The sequence below is a fragment of the Corylus avellana genome, chromosome 4, assembly GCF_965113065.1.
Source record: "Corylus avellana chromosome 4, dhCorAvel1.hap1.2, whole genome shotgun sequence".
Classification (NCBI taxonomy): Eukaryota; Viridiplantae; Streptophyta; class Magnoliopsida; order Fagales; family Betulaceae; genus Corylus; species Corylus avellana.
In genome coordinates, this window is record NC_142493.1 from 8263706 (window position 1) to 8286371 (window position 22666).

The window sequence follows — 22666 nt, forward strand, 5'->3', positions numbered from 1 at the left end:
CATACCATCATGCTTCTGTGACCGACGTCCATGGCGTCCCACTCTATAGATGGAGGCACTTGCTTGTGAGAGCTCCGTTATACAATAAATGGTCATCATTCAAGCTTGTTGAAAACACATTGAATCTCTTTCGGCTTGCAAGAGGTGAATTTAAGAATTTGGTTGTGTTACCCACCTAATTATCAATAAGGGAAAGCAACAAAGAGTAAAAGTAAACTCAACGGTACATGATTTGCTTCTCTTACCGTTTTATGCGGCCAATTTGAGAAAAGCGAGACATTTGTTTGTCAAATTTCTTACTCACCATTTGTTCGTATCGAGTCTGTTATTGAAGAATACACTTCTTTATTTGGTTTTGGTTTATTTTTTCTTAGGATCTCCCGTTATCTTTTCCTTTAGAATTAAGAATAGTAAGGGGTCCTCATTTCTATTTTCCAATCAATTAAAAAAAAAAAAAAAAAAAAGTAGCTAACTAACACAAAAATTTATTAAAAAAAAAAAAAAAAAGGCCCAATAATGGAGAGGATTCGGTTCCCACTAAGTGAAGGTTTTTTTCTCATTGGTGTAAAAGCATTAAATGCAATCCTACTTTACTTTGGTTTTGTCAAGAAGAGTAAAACATGCTGTACAATGATATTTATTTTTCTTCACTGGGTAAAATTAATCTCTTACAACAACCCTACGTACTGGAGAAAATTAGAGGAAGGACCACAATGCAAGAAATTGATCTCATTATGGTTAGGCTCAGTACAGTAGGTATGAAACCTCACTCATTATGGTTAGGCTTAGTGCAGTAGGTATTCTTTGTTTGGATATGGACTTGGTCCAAGTCCTATTTTTGTACAAAAAAAAATTAAAAAATGCACCCACTTGAAAAAAAAAAAAAATGTTGAAACTAGTGGCGTGGTTGGCTAAGTAGACATGAGCGGAGTGAACGGAGCGAAGCGACATTAACGGAGTGGGAGTCCATTGGCCCATGTGTGTAATTAAGTTTGTGGGGGAAACGACTAGGTTGTGGTGGTACGGTATAGGGTATTTTGGAGATTTTCAAAATACATCCGTACAATTAAGGTTTAGGATTTCCTATATATATATATATATATAATGTAACCCTGAATCATTAATAGCAAAATACAGTCGCACTCTCTGTGGAGGTAGGCACATTGGTTGATCTTGGGCCAAGACTTGTTTGTTGAACCTAGACTCTGATACCAATGTTGGGTGATCTTAAGCCTCTCTCAACCCCAAAAATTAGCTCAAGAGATAAAGCTTTTCCTCACACTTATAAATTGTCCACCTACTCCTTTCACAACCGATATGAAATAACCCCAACATAGTTTGTCAAATTCGATCCATATAGGTGGTGTTTCTACAATTACAATGTTGTAGATATAATAATTCTAAAGCTCTTCATAGGTTAAGTACGATGTCTTGCAAGTTTCCCAAATAAAAGTCAGGCAAATGACAGCTTCATCCTGCTCATTTTATGCATATATATCCTCAAACAAGCAAATTTTTGTTTTCCAGTTTACTTTATATATAGCCCATTGAAACAAGTTGGCCTTGATATATTATTCATGCATAACATAAATCAAGCATCCAAGGCTGATCACCATATATATATACATATGTGGGACTTTATTTTGATCAACTTGCGGAAACTAAAATTTGTTTTGATCAACAGTTAGCTGGGTTTTACTTAGACATGCTTGTTTTTCAATAGAGAAAATTAAGCGTCTCCATGTACTCTTGACTTTCTTTATCTTTCAAAATCAGTTCGGTAACCTGCAAGATATACCAAGGTAATTAAATAGTGTCTCTCCAGCAGCAGCACATTATGTCTTTGGCATTTGGTCACCACTCAGCCAGTGCAACCACTAATTAATTTCATATTATCCTTATATTTCTAGATAATATATGCCTAAATGTAAGAAGATTATATATAAATTTGAACTTAAGATATCCCTGGATTGAACTCTTAATTTAACTACATATTATATGCAGAAAACCAGAGAAAGAAATTTAGTGTTGCAATGTTGCAAACTTACCCCCAACTTGAGAGAATTGTCGATGTCTTGGTGTTGAGGAGGATCAGCTGACCTGCAATTATTATTTGTCATTGACTCAGATGACTGGCCTTTTTCAATTACATGTGTTATAATGTTAAGTTGATTCTCCATCTGCTGAAAGAGACATTGTTCACCAATTGATCAGTAGAAGGGAAACAAAGAAAAAAAAAAAAGGAAATTCAATTAGACATGATACCTGTGTTGGTTGCTGATTATCCTCCATCAGTTGGGCTCCCTGCATTTAAAGAATAAGATGAACAGAGAAAGATAAGTAAGACATGTTAGCCCTTAGCCACTAAGGTAATTTAGCCATATAGGGAACACACTCTGAGTCTAACTTCCAAAAAAATGTCTTGTGTTAGGTTTTTAATGTTGGAATATTCATTGTCAAAACTTCTTGGGGTATAAGTTGGTCTTAATATATGGCCTCAGACTTGGAGGAAAGTTGAAGATCAAAAGTTGTTGATTACAAGCTCGGTCAAAAGTCATTCGAACAAGAACATGGAGGCACTTCAAGATAAGGTTCTAGTATGCCTTGATCACAGCCATGATTGAAAGGTTTTTCGATTGGGTGCTCAAGACTTTAAAATTCAAGCTCTAGAAAAGCTCAATTATAAGCATGATTGCATCTAGTTCAAATGAGGGTGAATTTGAAGACTTACAGACAGTCCCAATAGCAATGGTGAACGCAGCCCATTCAATGAGTGCGGAACAATGGTATTTCGCAAAATGCCTTGATCAAAACCTCGATTGCACAACGTTCAAATACAACAAAACGAAAAATTGTGAAACCCTAACTCACGTTCATACAAGAACTTATCTTGTTCAAATGAGACTACAACAGACTATTTTAAACCTTAATTTGCATAACTATAGTAGCACTTACTCATCGGGAGCTGTACATGAGGGCTGTAGACGATAAAAATTGCAGACACTTCCTCAAGTATGACTAAGTCATAGCCTAATCTAGCTCTACCAGAACATTAAGGAGAACCAAGGTTTACACTAATCGGAGATTCTCATTGTGGGATTCGAACCCAACATATTCATTTATCAAGTACTTTGTGTAAGTTTATTTTGGCTAATTCGGTGATATGTTTGTAATCAGTTTAAAATGAGGTTTAGCATAAAGAATTGAAGATATCGGGATTTTCAATCTAGAGTGTTCGGACACCCAGAGGACAGGTCCGGACAGCAATTCCAGAGACATCAACAAAGACTGACTTGTCCGGATATTGTTTCTCGAGTCTTCATTTGAGAAGACATGTCCGAACAGCCAAAAGACGTGTTTGGACATGATTTCCAGAGAGATCAAATTGCAACACATGTCTGGACAGCCAAAAGACGTGTCCGGACATGATTTCCAAAGACTCCAATTTACAAGACATGTCCCGACAGCTAGAAGCCGTGTCCGGACATGATTTCTAGAGAGATCAAATTTCAAGACATGTCTGGACAGCTAGAAGTCGTGTCCGGACATCATTTCCAAAGAAACCTATTTATAAGACCTATCCGGACATATTGGGAACATGTCCGGACTTGAATTCCAAAGAGTTCATTTTATTCTGAATGTCCAGACATTATGATGTCATCTCTGGACATGGAGGGACGTAACCCTAGCCGAGACCGGACATGTACTTAACCTTGTCCGGACACAGTTGATTTTTTAATTGCTGTGCTATTTTGATGCAGCTTGACTTGAGAGGTTGCAGCAAAGAACAACAATAAAGCAACGGATAGGTAATTCTAGATATTAAGTCTATCAATGATCTGAGAATTCTTCTTGAAAAACTAGATACTCTCTAGGTTTTGAAGGAAAAAGAGGAATAAACTCAACTATGAGTAATTTTTATTAATAAAAATCAATAATAAACGTAAATTTCTCTTTTACTAGAGGTTATAAGCATATATTTATAGCCCAAAACCCTAAACTTAATAAAATAATGAAATAAAGACTCCTAAAACCCTAATCCTAATAAAATAACAACATAAAGTCGGCTAGAAAATAAAACAAACTGACGGCGCTCGTCCGGACAGGACATATGGCTGTCCGGACGGCCACGACAAAAAAACATAAAGAAACATAGGCCGTTCGGACGGGACACCTAATGGGGTCTTCTGCTAGCCTTCCAGAACTGCACGTTCGGATGGTCGTTCGAATGCCCCTGCGAACAGACATTTCTGTCCGAATTCTTGAGCGACCCGATCTGCATCATCCTCCCCTGGTTGGAGAGAATTCGACCTCGAATTCAGTCGGTTCTTTCCACGGTCCTTTCGATGCCCTATCAACTCGTTCCACTCACCCTTCCTCAAGATCAAAACAAGACAACACCCCACAATAAGCGTGGTGTTCTTCATCATTGAAATACTTTTAGGGTTGTCGTGAAGGCCCCACACACCACTTGACAATTCTTTGGATTTGCCGTACTCCTCTCGTCTCTTCTCCTTTCCACGTGCTGTGAAAGTACTCAAGAATGAGTCAGCCGTTGTTTTCCTTGTGAATATATAATTTTCTTCATCCGCATAAAACTCATCATAATCATTGTTAGGAGAGTTTAAAATACCTTCAACACCAAGGAAATCAACATAATCAACCTCTTCACCATTAAAAGTAGTATATTCACCTGGAAGGTCTTCATCAACCTCTTCATAATCGGCGATGTCATCCGTGGGCTCTTCCTTTTCCAATGGGTCATCTTCTTCAGGGTAGATGCTGTCAAACATAGGAGAAGACCCTTCTTCTTCGTACTCTTCCTCTACGTCGGATGGCAAAGGTCTTTTAATGGGATCTTCCGCACTAACATCGTCATCATAGGTTGGTAGGGAATCTCAATCCACGAACCCTTGTGAAGGATCTTCAATGTCTTCATACTTGAACTCTTCATTAAGGATTTCAGATTCTAGGAACTCCTCATCAACGGACTCACCTTTCCCCTCCATATATAGATTGGATAGATGGATTTGAGGTTGGCGAGTAAAGGTCAAATTGGCCTGTCATGGACTCTCCGCCTCATCCCATGTTTCCCTAAACACCTTTTTTTTTGTAGGAATTTTCTATTTTTCTTGTCATAGCCATAGACCCTTGTCTCCAATTCTGTGATTTTTGGCCCATGGTATACTTATGGGGCAAGAAGGCGACTTGCATGTATTTCAATAGTTTCTCCCAACTATTGATCTTCAATTTGCCTTGCCGCACCTTATTTTGTTTCAGTTGTTGCCACCACATAGCAATTCTTCCCCGGAATGTGCATACAACCAAAGCGACTCATCATTCATCGGGCACCCCTTTGAAGTCAAGAACCTCTTCAACAGCCAACAACCAATCCAGAAATTCTTCGGGTTGTAGATCCCCGTAAAATTCTGGAATATTGAGTTCGAACCCGTTCCCCCACCTATTGGCATGAGCTTGCACATGGTGCTGACGTCCGTGCATTCCGCGCTCTGCAAAAGGGTTTCCAAATCCATTCCCATGTTGACCACACCAGTCGGATACTTGGGTAGTGAGATCTTCAATTTGATCCCTCATAGCCCTGAGTTGATCCTCCGTGTGTTGCCAACGTTCAGCGATAGATTTGCCTTCCCCTTCCGCGAATCGCTGTCTTGGTTGGCGACGACAACCGTTCGATCCACCACTCATGTGCCACAAGCGAATTGCCGGTTACTTCTTACGGGTTATTTCCGTGCGCACATGCACCTTGATCATGTCTACACAAAAGTCACTCCTCCCTATTCATGGCAAGTAATTGAGCTCTGATACCAACTGATGCAGCCTAACTTGCTAGGTTGCAGCGAAGAACAACAATAAAGCAGCGGATAGATAATTCTAGATCTTGAGTCTATCAATGATCTGAGAATTCTTATTGAAAAGCTAACTACTCTCTAAGTTTTGAAGGAAAAAGAAGAATAAACTCAACTATGAGTAATTCTCATTAATAAAATCAATAATCAACATAAACTCGCCTTTCTCTGGAGGTTATAAGCATATATTTATAGTCCAAAACCCAAAACCTAATAAAATAACGAAATAAAGACTTCCAAAACCCTAACCCTAATAAAATAATAACATAAAGTCGGCTAAAAAATAAAACAAACTGACGGCGCCCATCTAGACGGGACGTATGGCGGTCCAGACGGCCACGACAAAAAAAAACATAAAGAAACATAGGCCATTCGGATGGGACTTCGAACGAGGTCTTCTGCTAGCCTTCCAAAACTACACGTTCGGACAGCTGTCCGAACGCCCCTTCGAACGGATGCTTCTGTCCGAATTTTTGAGCAACCCGATCAGCATCATATTTTCTATGTATAGCATCTATGATGCGAATACTATGAGCTACGAGATTGATTAAGATCTAGAACGTGAGTGACTTGTCTCTCTTAGAGTGTAGGTTGTGCCTTTCATCCACAGATCAATGAGCAACACATGAAGCCAATTGGAGCTTCGGTGAAGGAAATCATATAGAATAAACGGTTCAGAGGTTTTGTAAGAATTACTGTAGTCGCGGACAAGTGGGTCATTTGTCTAGTACATTGGATTGTCAAGTACAAAGATTTTGTATGTTTTGACATTGTGTAAATTCTTGTCTTTCTATAGTGAAGTGATTTCTTGTATTTGGCTGCTCCAAAGAGATTTTACATTTAGAGAGTTCTCTAAATGGTTTTCTCACCAAATATCTATGTTCTTTATGATTCATTGCATGTCTGAATATTTGGTTGATGATATTGTGTTAGGTCAGATCTAATTCCGCATATTGTTTGTTAAACACCTATTCAACCCCCCATAAGTGTAGATTGGAGTCAAGTAGTTTTTTCACTTTGCTCTAAAATTAAGTAAATGTGTACAACTATGTATTCATGACTATCATCACCTAAGAAAGCTCAAAGATATTTTACATTATATTTTTTGGAATTATAGTAATTGCATGAATCTCTTCTAAATATCTCTCATTTAGAAACATGTAAAAGCTTCATTGTTCCTTTATAATGCCAACAAACAAAGACAACAAAGAGAGTTGCACCTTTGCATTTGAAATGCGGCTCAAGCCTACTTTGAGAAGTTGCTCTAGTTTCTGTAGTTCCTCTATATTCAATCCTTGGAGCTCTTCTCCCTTCATCTGCCTGTAATTAGGTGCAATCATTTTTTACATTAATTTTGTGAGGAATGTGCATGCCATTGCTATAACAACTTGATATATGAATGTTGTCACAATACCTCAGTTCATGAGCCTTCCCCACGATTTCATTGCTCAACAAGGTGTTGGTACTGTTGGCACGCTAAAAGGACACAAAGAGTTTCCATTCATGAAGATTTTCAGTACTTGTTCTATTTACAAGCACTTTTGTAATATTTAAGGATGTTGTAAATGGTACAAGTAGTTGGTTCTTAGAGTTGTTCCAGAAAATGCATCTAGCTTTTCATTTTATGGTACAAGGTTCATAACAAGTATTTATAGCGAGTAATGCTGCACATACTCCTACTTTTCTATACCCATTTCTTCACATCCATAGGTAGATTTTAAAACCATCATTGAATTAAAATTCAATAAAGATCCATCTTATATCTAATTGTGGTTTTAAAAGCCACCTATGAGTATGGAAAAATAGATGTGGAGAAGTGGGAGTAAAAGCATGTTTGAGATTGTATTTGAGAAATAGAGCTTTTAAGTCAAAAAGTGTTTTTTGACAAAAGCTTCATTTTTAAGCTTTTGCTAAAAATGTGTTTTGGCATATTTTTTTTTGGCCTTTTGGACCCTTAAAAACGATTTCAATTATTTTTTACCAAACGGATACTTTTTTTTTTTTTCAAACGGACTTTTTCAATGTTAAACTCACTTTTAGACCCCTCAAGCGCACACCCAAACAGGCTTTAAGTGTAGCATTACTCATTTATAGCAGACAAACTCCTAAAAAACTAACATAAGTCGGTTTAACAAAAACTGAAGTAGCACACTCGTACGAGATCACTTGTTTGAATGAGTCTGCAATAAACTCCAAAAAAAAAAAATCATCCCTCATTCATATGAGACATCGAACGAGATAGCAAACAAGCAATTTTGAAACTCCACTGGATCATGCAAGATGGTTGTTAATAATTCTAAACATCCTGTAGGTAGAGGTTGGGTGCGGCTGCCTTGAGTTTTCCCCCTTGCCTTTTATTCTTTTAACTTCTTTCCTTCTTCTTTTTCTTATTAATTCAATCTTTACTCATCCGAGAAAAGAAACATGCAGAGTTTGAAATCTCTGCGCCTTAAAAATATTTGTTCATTTATCTTGAGAAACATGATGAAATGCTAACATCGAAAGGGACATATATCCACCCGCAAAAAATATATATATATATATATATATCTAACCTGCAGCTCCACAGATGGTTTGTCCATTTTGCTGAGATTCTTTGAATGCAAATTATGTCTTTCAATCACCTGCTGCATACTTCAAACAACAAACGAATAGCTATTCAGTTCCTTCCTCCTCTGTTTTCCTTAGCATAAAATGAAAGTGGAGATGAAAATTACCAACTTCTAAAGTAGACTTTGACAGTAGATTTGGTGCTAATGAAAGAAATGTATCTTACAAGTTATAGAACATACAGCTTTGACACGTTACTAACTGTCCGTTACAAATGAATAAAATTCTTGTAGTGCCACTATACTACATGCATGGTTTAAGGACCCTCATCTTTTTATATTCGTTATTACCCATCATTTCATTAATCTAGATGATCACTGTTAAGTGCCAAAATATTCATATTTTTAACCCTTAACTTACATGTATTAATCTTTTAGTTTGGTTAATTTATGTCATTTTACTTCCTTTTTGTATTTTCTTTATTTTATAGGTTTTTGGAAGAAAAGAAAGCGTTTCTGGAAAAATTTCAAGCTTAAAGGGCAAATTGGAAAGACCTAGAAGATATGGTTAAGCTCAACCAATCATGGTTAAGTTTAATCCAATAAAGAAAATGAGTAAATCGGAATTTCTCAAATAATAGTCAAAATCGGATTGGAGGCAAAATTGGATTCTGCATACCTCTCGATATTTTGACCATAACTTTCAGCTCAAATATCCGATTAAAGTGATTCAAGTGACATTGGAAATCTAACTCAAAATTATACAAATCATTGTGAAATAGAATTTTCCCAATTCGGAGCGCCGTAAGGCCAAAATCGCCCCACAATACAGGACCACAATTCTGTGCGAATCCTATTCCAATTTGGACTTAGGTTTTCTTTATTCTAATTGGACTTGGACTTAAATCTCCGAAATTCCTAGGATTACTAGGGCTTCTAGGACTCTCCCAAGCCCTATAAATAGACCTCTAAGCCTCACAATTAAAAACATCCTTGGAAGAGGCACAACTTTGGGGAGAGGAATTGGAGGCTACCTTTCGGTTCTTTCTTTACCTTTCTTTTTTCTTTTATTTTTAATTATGTGTAACTAACTCTTAAGGAGGGCTAGATTGAAGCCATAATTATGTTTATTTAATATTTCAATATTGTCGCCTTTGTAATGATCTTGTTGTGCTATTTAACTTGATTAATACCTACTTGCATGAATTCCTCATATGTGTGTGCCTGATCAACATATGCATGTGGTATGGACAAGTTAGTTAAATCAATTTGGATGGTCGAGTCCTGGATTTAATAAAAGTAACAAAAAAATTTACACCGCGGTTCTTAGGTTAATCAACATGGGGAACCGGGAGTATACGCCCATGCCCTAGGCCTCATGTGTCTGTCGATTTCCATAGAGTATATGTTTTCTTAAGGAACAACTTAGTATACACCATGCTAAATCCCTTAGAAAAGAAAAGAGTTAGAGTATACGTCATGCCTAACTCGTTGCTTAGGAAAATCTATAGCTTAAGGAGTATACGCCATGTCCTTAGGTTGACAAACATTAGATATGCATAACATGATCAAAGCATTGACATATTGTTATATTATCTAAGTATGATTAGTGGTGGATATCAAAACCCTGCTTTTACCTTCACTTATCTTTATATCTTTTTATTTCTTTTTCACAATATTAATTCAGTGACAAGTTGATATTTTTAATTAATTCTAAACAAAATTACAATCCTCGTGGGATCGATTTCATATTTGCTGCACTATACTATTGTTTTAATCTTATGCACTTGCGAGTTAAAACGTACTAAATATTATCTATTAATTTAGGTAGTATTTAGCACAACAATCACTCCTAATAGTCTTAAGAGCAATCATAAGGACGATAAAAGTAAAGACTGTCACTCTTAATGAAGACAATAAAAGTAAAGATAATCACTCATAATAGTGAGGACAATAAAAATAAATACGATCACTTAGGAAAGTCATATATAAGATCAATCCTAAGTATAATAAAAGTAACAGTAATTTATATCACATTTTACTTATTTTTATCTCATAAGCATGCATATTGGGCCCTTTAACGACATAATTTGAAAAAACAGACCCATACAGAATTAAATAGGACAATGAGAAAAACTCATTGAGCTAATTTGTAAAAATTGCATTCCCGGGTGATGCATATATAGTTTACAACGGCTTATCTCATCTTATCCTATTTTACATTTCAGTCTTTTGTTTAAACTAGGTTTCTTTGTTAGTTTGTTATTCTATCTTATCTTTCAGTCTTTCATTTTGAATTAGGTTCTTTGTTAGTCTTCTATTTGGTTTAGTCTTCTTTCATAGACTTTTAAACCAACTTTATTTCATTGTTATTTTAAGGCTAGGAGTCTTGGGCTATAAATATATACTTATAGCCTTTAACAATTCAGTTTATAATTATTATTGTGTTTTGTTTAATAAGAATTACTCAGAGTTGAGTTTCTTCTTTGTGTTCCTTCAAAACCTAGAGAGTATCTAGCTTTTGTCAAGAAGATTTCTTAGATCATTGATAAAATCAAGATCTATAAGTATTTATCCGCTGCTTAATGTTGTTATTTGTTGCAACTCACTAAGTCACGCTGTATCAGTTGGTATCAGAGCTCCAGTTTTCTTTCCATGAATGGGTAGGAGCGATCGTTTGGCAGACATGAACAAGGTTCACGTGCGCACGGAGGCAGCACGTAAGAAGCAACCGGCGATTCGTTTGCAGCACATGGAGGAGAGGTTTGGTGGTCTAACCATGCGGAATGAGGGGCGTGCGCGCACCCAACACAGGGTCCCTACCGATTACTTGGCCGACATGGATGGTCCAAGCATTTGTCGTCGTCAATCAAAACCGAGATACGAGGGGGAGGAAGACAAATTTATCGTCGAGGATGAACCTGTCAATCCTTATGCGGGGCGCGGAATGCGGATGGAATTTCCAATGATACAAGCCCATGCTATATCACGAGACACAGGCGTCAAGCTCGACACCAAAAAAGAAAAAATAGAAAATTCCTACAAAAAAAAGGTGTCTTGGGAGATGGCGGAGGTCAAGCATCAATCGGTGTCCCGATACATTGGAGGTATCTACCGGCAATTTCATACTACATGCACCATGGGAGGCAAGGTGGTCAAGCTTGTCATCGATCCAAGGAGTGGTATGAATGTAGTCTCGGAGGAAGTAGTTCGGAAGCTAGTGCTTGAGACCAAAAGACATCCTACTCCCTATCGGTTGGAATGGCTCACGAAAGGAAACGAGGTAACGGTTTCTAGACGTTGTCTAGTGTCTTTTTCTATTGGAACTAACTATGTGGATCATGTATGGTGTGATGTGGTCGACATGGATACGTGTTACCTATTGTTGGGAAAGCCATGGAAATATGATAGAGCTGCTATCCATGATGAAACACAGAACACGTACAACTTCATGTTTGGTAAAACCAAATTGAAGTTGCTACATAGCCCATGGGCGGAGCCAAAACCTTCACAAGGGAATGATCAATCCTTTGTAGCCAAGCAGGAGTTGACAGACAAGGAAAGCGGCATCATGGGAGAGGTGCCGGGGCCGATAAAGGAGTTGTTGGGGAGATGTATCGACATAGTCCGAGCAGAGTTACCGAAAGTAATGCCATCATTGCGAGACATTCAACCTCAACTTGATTTGGTATCGGGAACTAATGTTACTAATCATCCGCACGACATCAAGAGTCCTAAAAAGCTTGAAGAATTAGAGAAACAAGTGGAAGAGGTAAACCTTTCAGAGAGTATCGCAATTTTTCATGAAGAAGAACCCTTGGAAGAGGTAAGTCTTTTGGAGAGTTTTGCAATTTTTCATAAAGAAGAGGAACCCTTAGAAGAGGTAAATCTTTCAGATAATTTTGCACTTTTTGACGATAATTCTACATATCATGTGCCTGATAAGAGCTCCGAAGATAAAGTCTTCGATTTTAGTGTTGAGCCAATTGACTATGTTTATTTCATTGGGATAGATGCTATTTTATCAAATTATTCTAACTAAAATTGTGATGAGATCTATATGGTGGAGAAGACTTTTCTATTAAAGATTGAAAGGGTCTTTATAAGTTCTTTGGGGATTCTCATAGCTTGTGGGAAGAGAAAAGCACGAGAGAAGCATGACAAGTCTACACAGCAGAGGCGTGTGTGGGGATTTCACGACAAACATCAAGGTACTTCGATGATAAGAAGCGTCATGCTTATTGTGGAATGTTACTTCGTCTTGATCTTGAGGAACGGCGAGTGGAATGAGTTGATTGGGCATCCGAAGGACCGTGGAAAGAACCGGCCGAATTCGAGGACGAATTCTCTCCAACGTGGGGAGAATGATGCAGTTATAGTTTACAATGGCTTATCTTATCTTATCCTATTTTATATTTCAGTCTTTTGTTTAAACTAGGTTTCTTTGTTAGTTTGTTATTCTATCTTATCTTTCAGTCTTTCATTTTGAATTAGGTTATTTGTTAGTCTTCTATTTGGTTTAGTCTTCTTTCATAAACTTCTAAACCAACTTTATTTCATTGTTATTTTAACGCTAGGAATCTTGGGCTATAAATATATACTTATAGCCTTTAACAATTCAGTTTAGATTATTATTGAATTTTATTTAATAAGAATTACTCAGAGTTGAGTTTCTTCTTTGTGTTCCTTTAAAACCTAGAGAGTAACTAGCTTTTGTCAAGAATATTTCTTAGATCATTGATGGAATCAAGATCTAGAAGTATTTATCTACTGCTTAATGTTGTTATTCGCTGCAGCCCACTAAATCACGCTGCATCACCGGGCCTCAGAACACTATTCACACTACTACCCTTTTTCTCTCTCTCTCTCTCTAGCTCAGCTCTTTTCTCTCAGACTCTCTTTCGTTCTCGTGATATCTCTCCCTCTCGCAAGTCTCGGATAGGAAAAGAAAGAAACAAGAAGAAGAAAAAGAAAAAGAAGAGAAACGAAAAGAAGAGAAGGAAGTGGCCAGGGCGTGCGTTAAACTGAAGGGGGTGGGGTGGTTTTTATAGGCAATTAATAATTAAACTTAACCAATAAGTGGTAAGATGATGACTCATGAAGGTCACTCACTCAAATTTACACTTTTTACCATTTTAACCTACGTACGTAAGTCACTTAATTTTGTCTTGTAGCTAAAATATCTTCCATATTTAAAGCTTCTTGACTTGACTTGGCCAAAAGTTATTCATGGAGTGATTATCCCATTCAATCAATCGATCGGGTAGGATTTTCCTAGATAAATGTGGTAGAAAGAACTCATTTGTCGTACAGTACTGTACTTATGTTATTGGTGGTTCTATCTTTTGACTCAACAGTATGTCCATGCATTTAAAAAAATTATTCCCGTGTTAGTGATTACATATCTACGACGACTCATTTTTAATTTATTATTTTTTTTTATGAATTAGTGACGACAAAAAATTATAGTTATTGATAAGTAAGCAATAACGACAATGTTTAAATCGTTGCTAAAAATATAGTCGCTAAAAACCGATTTTCTTGTAGTAAACCTAACCAATTAGTAGGATATGAACAAGACAATACAATTTGTCTTCTACAGCATAATAATCCCGAAGTATGTTTCTAAATTAGTTCATAATATATATCATTCATGTGCTTTAATTGCACTTCTATATCAACTGTTTTAATCCCAAAATATGTTCCATTTTCACAGTTACGTGTACACGTCAATCAAAACAAGCTAGTGGCAATTATTCCAACCAATATTTTACGAGTGATTACAATGAAATATATATACTAGAATATGCCTAGTTGATTCTTTAATTAACTATATAAACAAATAATTAGTGAGTGGTGTAGATGTTCAACAAGAAAAAGAACATTTCTATATAGAAATGTTCTTTTTCTTTTTTTCCCCTCCAAGGATAGATGTAGATCCATTTTTCTCATAACAAATAAATACGTTTTCTTTCAAAAATGGGTTGGTTTTTTAATCTAATAAGTAAAACTATCACATCTTTAATTAGAACACGTGATTTTCATATACATTTTTAACATTTACGTAAACTTTTAATAGGGCGTGTGTGTGACTAATTGCATCTCTAACAACTTGCGTAAAAGTCACAATTCTCTTAAATTTAGCTAATTAATATGAGCCAAAAATCTCTCCTTTCCATCCTTCAAATCCAACTTCTAGTTCATCCGTACGTACGCTATATTTTATGAAGCGCAGAAACATAAACATCTAATTCAGAGGAGTGAATAGGAAAGTAGCTAGGTAGAAATATCACAAGACACTGCAGGTGGTGGCTTATATATATATCTAGCAAGGTGATATTAACATCTCAGGGGTGAAAGTAGAAAATTGTGCCTTGCAGAAGCCATAGGAGTCGGTAGTACTTTTCTTCAGTGATCAGTCTTGTTGTTTAATTTGGATCTTTTATTTTGAGCAGTTGGCTCTCACATATTCTCTCTCTTTCTCTCAAGAATGCATGAATAAAACGATCAAAATGTATACAATAAGTAGAAAGATGTTTGTGAGAGAGAGAGAGAGAGAGAGAGAGAGAGAGAGAGAAAGAGAGAGAGAGAGAGAAACCTTGAGCTGGCGTAGTCAAAGAGCTTTCCAGTAGAAGAGAAGACAATGAGAGCAATTTCAGCATCGCAGAGAGTTGAGAGCTCCATAGCCTTCTTAAACAGCCCCCTCCTCCTCTTACTGAAAGTCACCTGCCTTGCAGCCCTGTTGTCGATCTTTTTCATCTCGATTCTCTTCCTCTTCATTTTTGCAAAAATCTCTTTACAAAATGATATGGAGAAAGAAATAAGAGATATATAGATGTTATCCTTGTACAAAAGCTAGAGGAATAATAACCCTTCACAAAAGAGGAATCTCAGAGAGAGCAAATCAAACTCCTACACTACACATGAAAAGTATAGAAAGGGAGAAGCTTTATTAAGGGTGAGTCATATAGAAAATCAAAACATTAACAAAAATAAAAAGAAAAAAGAAAAAGAAAACCAGTCCTTTTCACAAAGAGAAAGAGTATATAAAACTAATAGAGAGTATAATAGAAAGCTAGAAGAAAGATCTTTCAAAAAAATAAAGAATCAAAACTGCACTTGCTCTCTCCCAAAAAGAAGAGGAAAAATATGAAAAATAAGCTAAAATTAAACCTAACCTTCAGAACAATAACTAAATTTAGCAGATCTCCCACCAGTCTTCAAGCATTCTACAAATGGAAAAGGTGGAGAGAGAGAGAGAGAGAGAGAGAGAGAGAGAGTGGAATGTAGAGTTAGAATATTAAATGCAAAAAAGAAAGATGGGTTTTGCATAAACCAGGATAAACAGCTGCACCTTTAGAAATTTAGCTTAGAATCTCAAACGAAACCCTAGCTTTAAGAAGCACTGTGGGAGTGAAGAAGAAGAAGAATGAACCCTACCAATCCAAGCCTACTATTGAGTTCGTAGAGGTGTTGACGTCTCGCACAGAACCAAAAGTTTTAAGATGGGGAGAGAGAGAGAGAGAGAGAATGAATGAGATATACACAGAATGAAGCATCTTTTTTCTTTTTTTTTTCCTGTTTTAAGGAAAAAAAGAAAAGTTCCGTTTTTGGTCAAGCAAGAACTCATGGTGAGTTTTGCTTTTGTACAGATTGCCACGCTGCATAATAACACGTTTGTACCCTCGTACCGGTCATGCCTGAGGAGTGTTTTCTGTTTTTTTTTTTTTTTTTTTTTTCCTCCATTCCGGAGCTACTATTACGTGTATATATATATATATATATATATATATATGAAAATCATATATAAATACTTTTTGAAGGTGACTCTGATCCTAAGAAGGGACACTGTTAGCCGACATGTTTTGCGCCTTCTTAGAGCACTCCTTGCAGCCTCATTAAAATTATTTTTTGATTATTTTAGTGAGACAATTTAATAAAAATAGCTTAAATCTCCATTTTTCAAACTCACTACTTTAACAAAAAAAATAAAATAAAATAGTGAAGGGAGCAGTACTCACCAAATATAAAAAGTGATGTCACTCACCTATTGATTAAACAACTTATTTCTCTCTCTTTTGTTTTGCTTTTAGTTTCTCTCTCTTTTTTCTAAGAATAAACAAATCTTTGAAAAATGATATTTAAATGGAATAGAAGTAGATTATTAAAATAGTGAGGCTATTGTGGATGCTCTAAAAATGTGAGTTGTTAAAATAATCAAAAATGCACTTTTGATTATTTTGATGAGTAAAATTTGGTGAGCCCGGTCGAAATACTCTTGTGGACTATAATGGTCACTATTTTTCTTTTTTGTGTTTCACGAGAGGAGAAATTAAGTTGCACAAAAGATCATAATTATGGTAAATAAGATGAAGGTAATCTCTTAAGGTACATTAATAAAAGAAAGAGTAATATTATAAGTCACTTTTGTGTTTCTCTTATGTCACTCCAAGAATGATATGACTTCTAAAATCATTATTGGCCTTGTAATTGATTTTTATTGAATTTTGATCAAGTTGTGATTTTAAAAGCTACCTCATTATTAGAGTGACAGATGAGGCAAACAATAATATGTAACTTCTAAAATTACTCTTAATGAGGCAATTACAAAAAAATTTACCGTCAAAGATGGAATACAAAGGAGAGAAAACTATTAAAAACTAAAGCTTCAATACACTCAAATCTCACTATAATACAATATAAATTATTCTCCAAATGAGAAAACAAAAGAAAATACAAGAATATAAACTTCTCATTTGCAAGGAAAAGCATTTGTTGCTCTCTTTTTTGCTTCGCAGTCGCATCAACATATTCCTTAATTTTCTCTCTTATTTGAATCCCTTCAAAACTAAGAAGAAAACTTGGGATCTTCTATTCTTTCACGTGTTGAAGATCCATTGTGAGGGGCGAACAATTTAAAGGAAATCCTACACAAGGTCACAAATCACCATGTTATTGACGCACACCCCTAAGGGAGGAAAGACTACCTTCTAAGTAGGGGTGAAAACCCGGTTGCGATTAGTGGTTATTGGCTAAAACCACTAACCGCAACCAGGGTAGCCGGTTGGTCAAATTAAAAAATCAAAACCGGTTAATCGGTTATGTAATAACCACCCGGTCACCGGTTGGTAGCCAGTTATCCACATCGGTAACCATGTCGATCTTTAAAAAAATCGAACATTTTTTTGCCTATTTTGAGAATTGAGCGTATTTTTTAGGCTTAATTTATAAGTTTTTTGCTCTTTTTAAAAAACTATTAGGGCCTTTTTGGCCCTTTTTCAAATTCTAAAGATATCCTCACTATAAGTAACTCATTCTTTTAGAAAAATCATTCTTAAAGAATAAGGTGCAAATATAAAGAATACTTGGAATCATAGGTGGATCTAGGAATTTGTATTAGGAGAGGCGGGAGAATGAGGAGAAGAAGATAGGGTAAAGAAAACTAAAAAAATACCCTTAGAAAAAAAAAAATCAAAAATTTTTGGAAGGGCAGGCGCCCCTGCCCGCCCCTTTTGTATCTGCCACTGCTTGGAATAAGGAACAAGATTTTATAGCTTCTCCAATTGTATCTTGGAACATCATGGCTTGAGTTGACGGTTTTCCTAAGTAATCTGTCAAGCATTGGATTACAAATCTTTGTTTTCTGCATAGTCAAAAAAGAAGGAAAAAAGTATTGCATTGCAAGCAAAGCTATGGTAAAACTTAAAAGACTAAAAGTGTAAACCCTAGAGTAAAATTACTAACAAAAATAAATAAATAAACCCTAGAGTAAAACGACATCATTTTACGTTTTTAAAAAATAAATATTATATACATATACCCGGTTACCAGTTATAACCGGGTGTTCAAAAATGTAAAAATTGGTAACTGCCCCAGGGTAGTTAGTTATTTGTTATTTTCAACCGCTTTTAAAAGCAGTTGACTAGTTACTGGTTACCAGTTGGTAGCTGGTTACCAATTAGTAGCTGGTTATTGGTTGGTGACCGGTTATAACCAGTCGACTTGACACCCCTACTTCAAAGGCAATCACCTAAGGAAAGGTACTCCACCAAATTTCATTGAGCCCTAAGAGGAAGATGAACACTAAAGGAAACCCTCCACGTTATCAAAGGCCCAATAAGCCACTAAGCCTTACCCATGCACTTATCCAATAATGGCCAAGTGTATATATATATATATAGATAAGGTTAGTATGACGAAAAGCACAAGTATGCTCTAATCTCTCTCTCTCTTCTGTTCTCTTGAGTCAGCATATGTTTATCATTTCTTTAACTTAAATATCAGAGGTGGTGTTGCAGCCCCACGTCACTTCCTCCGTCAGTGTTATTTGTTGGGCTTTTGTTTTCTATTTTTTTGTTTTGGGTTAACTCACGAAGAACAAAAGTTTAAGATTTGAAAAGTCAAGTAAAGGCCCACACTCTCTTGGTTATTTTCAGTCTTTGGTGAGAAGATCTAGAAGTTTCATAATCCATAAGATCTGTTGTATTTTTGGAGAATGAAGAATGTATTATTGGAGAAAGAATAAGCAAAAAGATTTTGCCAAAAGTCAGGTGTAGTAGTTGATATCCAAATAAGTGTTTTTCATTCTTGTAGTTTAATTTTAAATAGCAATTGTTATTCACATGTTCTTCATAAAAATGTTGTTGTGAAAATTTATATTTACCGTTGCACATATATCTTATTTGCAATCCTATTGTCAACAGTCACCACAATAACCTATATATTCTCAAAAACATCTCATAATATGAACTTATCACATTAGAGATCATCACAATGCAGTGGAAACAATTAAAACAATAATATTACGTAACACATAGAGCTGACATTATATCTCTATGTTTTTAAAATGTTTACATTGTATCATTACATAACAAAAACCAATGGCTATACAAAAGTGTCGCATATGACACATCACCATATACTAGGGGTGTACATGCGGACGGATATTAACCGCATGCATCCGCTATCCACATCTATCTGCTATCCGTTATCCGCACATGTGGATTAGATACAATTAAGAAAGATATATGCTATAGTGCAATAAAAAAACCATTTTTTACCCATAAAAGTCTTAGGTGGCAAGAGGCTACTGGTCTATCCGTGGATAGGGCTACACCAACTATGGATAAAGCCTATGGCCTCTTACCACCGAAGACTTTTATGGGCCAAAAACGGTTTTTTTATTGCACTATATCATTTCTCGTTAACAAAAGCCACTATCCACATATGCGGATGCGGATAATGGCTTTAGGATATGCGGATATGGTTATTTTATATATAAAAAATATATTTTTTTTTTATATTTTTTTATATATAAAATATATATAACAAAAGCCATATCCGCATACCTTTTACATAAAATATATTTCATATATTACATTTAATAAATTCACTAAAACAAAGTTGTTTTGAATTAGGTATATGCTATGTTTGTAATGTTTTAGGTTTTTTTTCTTGGCAATTCACTCATTTACTTAGGCAAAAAGGCAAAAGTAATGTGAGATCAATATATTTTTAAAACACTAGGGCTTAAAAAAATAAAACAAGTCCAAAACACTAAAAATGGGCCTAAATTATTTTCAAAATCGTTTAAAATATGACGTAATAAAGACCCAAAGAAGGCCCAAGCAACTAAAATAACCCCATTACCTAAAATGCGGATAGCTGATAATAACGGCATTCAATAACTGCGTGGATGCGGATGGTAAAAATATGATGCTGATGTGGATGCGGATATCTAAAAGTGATATCCAAATTTTACGGATGCGGTTGTAGATATTACAAATAACCGCATCCGTATGTACACCCCTACCATATGCATCATAAATGTTTATAAACAGCATTTGGCATCCGCCATATACATAAAACAAAAATGATGTACAAACTCAAAAGATGGACTAACTCATAGTTCGACCCAAAATGCATCTGGCATCATGTGGCCTCAGTCATAGTAGCTCAAGTATGCGGCTACCTGATCCTCATCAACACTCTCGTCACCTACAACCACAACATCATCTATGTGATTGTTGGGTTGCCACCTTCGCACATGCAGATATAAGAATGCATGTTTCTCCATAAATATAGAAATCACTAACTTTTTACAATGAGCCAACTTCCATTTTCTACCATGAGTTTACAATAACAACTACTATTGGTTTAACCTTACATTTAGAAACCATTTCGTAGCTGATGAAGTAAACACTATACATAAGAACATTTTTATAACATACTATTTCAGCCGTGTGTGTATGTACACATTCCAAACTCTTGTTCGAAAACATACACATACATATTCATCTAATTTATAATATATTTATATCATTTAGCTATACACATATACATGCATTCAACAACTTCAGGCGAAAAACAAGCATATAAGCAGATCTAAGCAATAAATCAATCAAGCCTCATATGCATTTAGTTGTAGCTATATCCATATGTTTCATATCCTATCCAAAAATACTACTGTAAGAATTACCTATACCAACACTTATTTTTTGGCGCTTATATATAAAATCTCGAAAATATGATGAGCTGAGATAGGTCATTTTTTTAGTAGTGATACTAATCATATGTCTAACATGATATTCCTCATAAAAACTTGTATCATCTATGCTTTCATTCATTTTATTGTTTCTGTTTCCTTTATTAATTATTACGGTTTTGACCCCCACACATTTGGGTATTACATTCACACCCTGTAATTCTAGGTATTACATCTATAACTCCCATAATTCTCAGTTTTATGGTTCTTTCCCCTATTAACTCTAAATCCAGTCATCATTCACATCATAGCATTTCATATCATCACTTGCCAACTAGACTTGAAATTTAATTTGCTCTCTTTGAAAAATAAAAACATAAATCGATAGTGTTGTTGATTTATGGGATATGAAAGATGAAAATCACTTAAGACCTCGAGGACAAAGTCCAATTAAAATGGGGATGAATATTAGGGGAATGGCATGGGCATGAGCTGAGGCATGTTGCATAAAGGATAAAAACGAGACACATGTTGGTGACTACACTGCTAGACTTATCTCACACACAGAAGTAGCATTGAAGTGGGCTATTTGAATAAAGTCAGCAACATGATGTAGACCAGAGTGCATGGAAGTTTGTGAGGAAGATTGGAGCAGATACAAGTGTTGAGTTGCTAGGGAACAGTGCCAGCCAAGGGCTTCCAAACGAGATCACAAGCTCATGCGGACGAGTTGTTAAAGAAAGGGTAACAGAAGCCCTAATTCGCTAGTTCGTTCGAATGAGCTAGCAAACGAGGTATTCCAAGGGAGTCACATAAGCCCTCATTGCTAGCCCGTCCGAATGAGCTTGTAAACAAAGGATTCCAGGGGAGTCACAATAGCACTCATTCGCTAGCCCGTCTGAACGTGCTTGAAAATGAGACATTCCAGAGAAAGTCATTCGCTAGGTCGTCCGAAAGAGCCTACAAATGAGGAATAAGAGTTATGTTTTCTTTAGTTTTGTCCTACGCCCGTCCGAACGAGCTACGCCATTTTGTTGAACCAACTTATTTACTATTACTACTAGGGTTAGGAGTTTGAAACCTATAAATACAAGTTTTATAGAGCGAATAACGTAGCTTGTGATAATTATTCAGTTTTTCAATAAAAAAGCTCAGAGTTTGAGTTTATTTTATTTTTTATTCTCAATTCCTTCAAAGACTTTTGTGTTTTACTCCTTGAATCCTTGATAGACTTAATATTTTTAAGAAGAATTGTTACTTGTTCATTGTTTTTCTTTGTAACCCACGAGACGTCGCCATTCATCACAACAGTATGTGTCCGTTTGACAAACCCTTTCCCCCTTTTTTTTATATATATATATACTTTTCATGCCACTTTTTTTCAAAAAAAAAAATCAACATCAAAACATTCGCATTTTTTTTCATTTTTTAGATCACATCATTTACTTTTTATTACTATTCAATTTTTTTTAAAAAAAAATTACAAAACAAAAAATTTAAAACTTTATACCACATCAATCCACGTCAGCTATATTATTTAAGGCAAAAAAAAAAAAAAAAACCAAATGGACCTATATTATTTTTGTAACACAAAATAAGTGAAGAAATTCATAATGAAATAATAAATTGCGGAATAATAAAATAAGACACAAGATTTTTACGTGGTTCAGTGTATGACCTACATTCACAAATAAAGCCCTAAAGGTTACATTATGCTTTTATTTAATGAATAATTTTACAATACAAATGGTCTATACTTATAAGGA

At 35.6% G+C, this 22666-nt stretch overlaps 1 protein-coding gene across 3 annotated transcripts; it reads right to left on the bottom strand.

Annotated features, from left to right (window-relative positions):
- Positions 1 to 1605: 1605 nt before the first annotated feature.
- LOC148586239 (MADS-box protein JOINTLESS-like) lies at positions 1606 to 15635 on the bottom strand. Of its 3 annotated transcripts, none has more exons than XM_088515751.1 (8): positions 15595 to 15635; positions 15015 to 15210; positions 8423 to 8501; positions 7282 to 7343; positions 7088 to 7187; positions 2266 to 2304; positions 2049 to 2180; positions 1606 to 1785 (listed from the first exon to the last, which is right to left on the bottom strand). In XM_088515751.1, exons 2-8 carry the CDS (start codon positions 15194 to 15196, stop codon positions 1717 to 1719), a joined length of 663 nt encoding a protein of 220 aa, XP_088371877.1. In that variant the 5' UTR covers positions 15197 to 15210; positions 15595 to 15635; the 3' UTR covers positions 1606 to 1716. The 3 variants fall into 3 exon arrangements, with proteins under 3 accessions (XP_088371877.1, XP_088371876.1, XP_088371878.1); XM_088515750.1 differs by having other exon boundaries at positions 2049 to 2183; XM_088515752.1 differs by lacking the exon at positions 1606 to 1785 and having other exon boundaries at positions 2047 to 2100.
- Positions 15636 to 22666: the final 7031 nt, after the last annotated feature.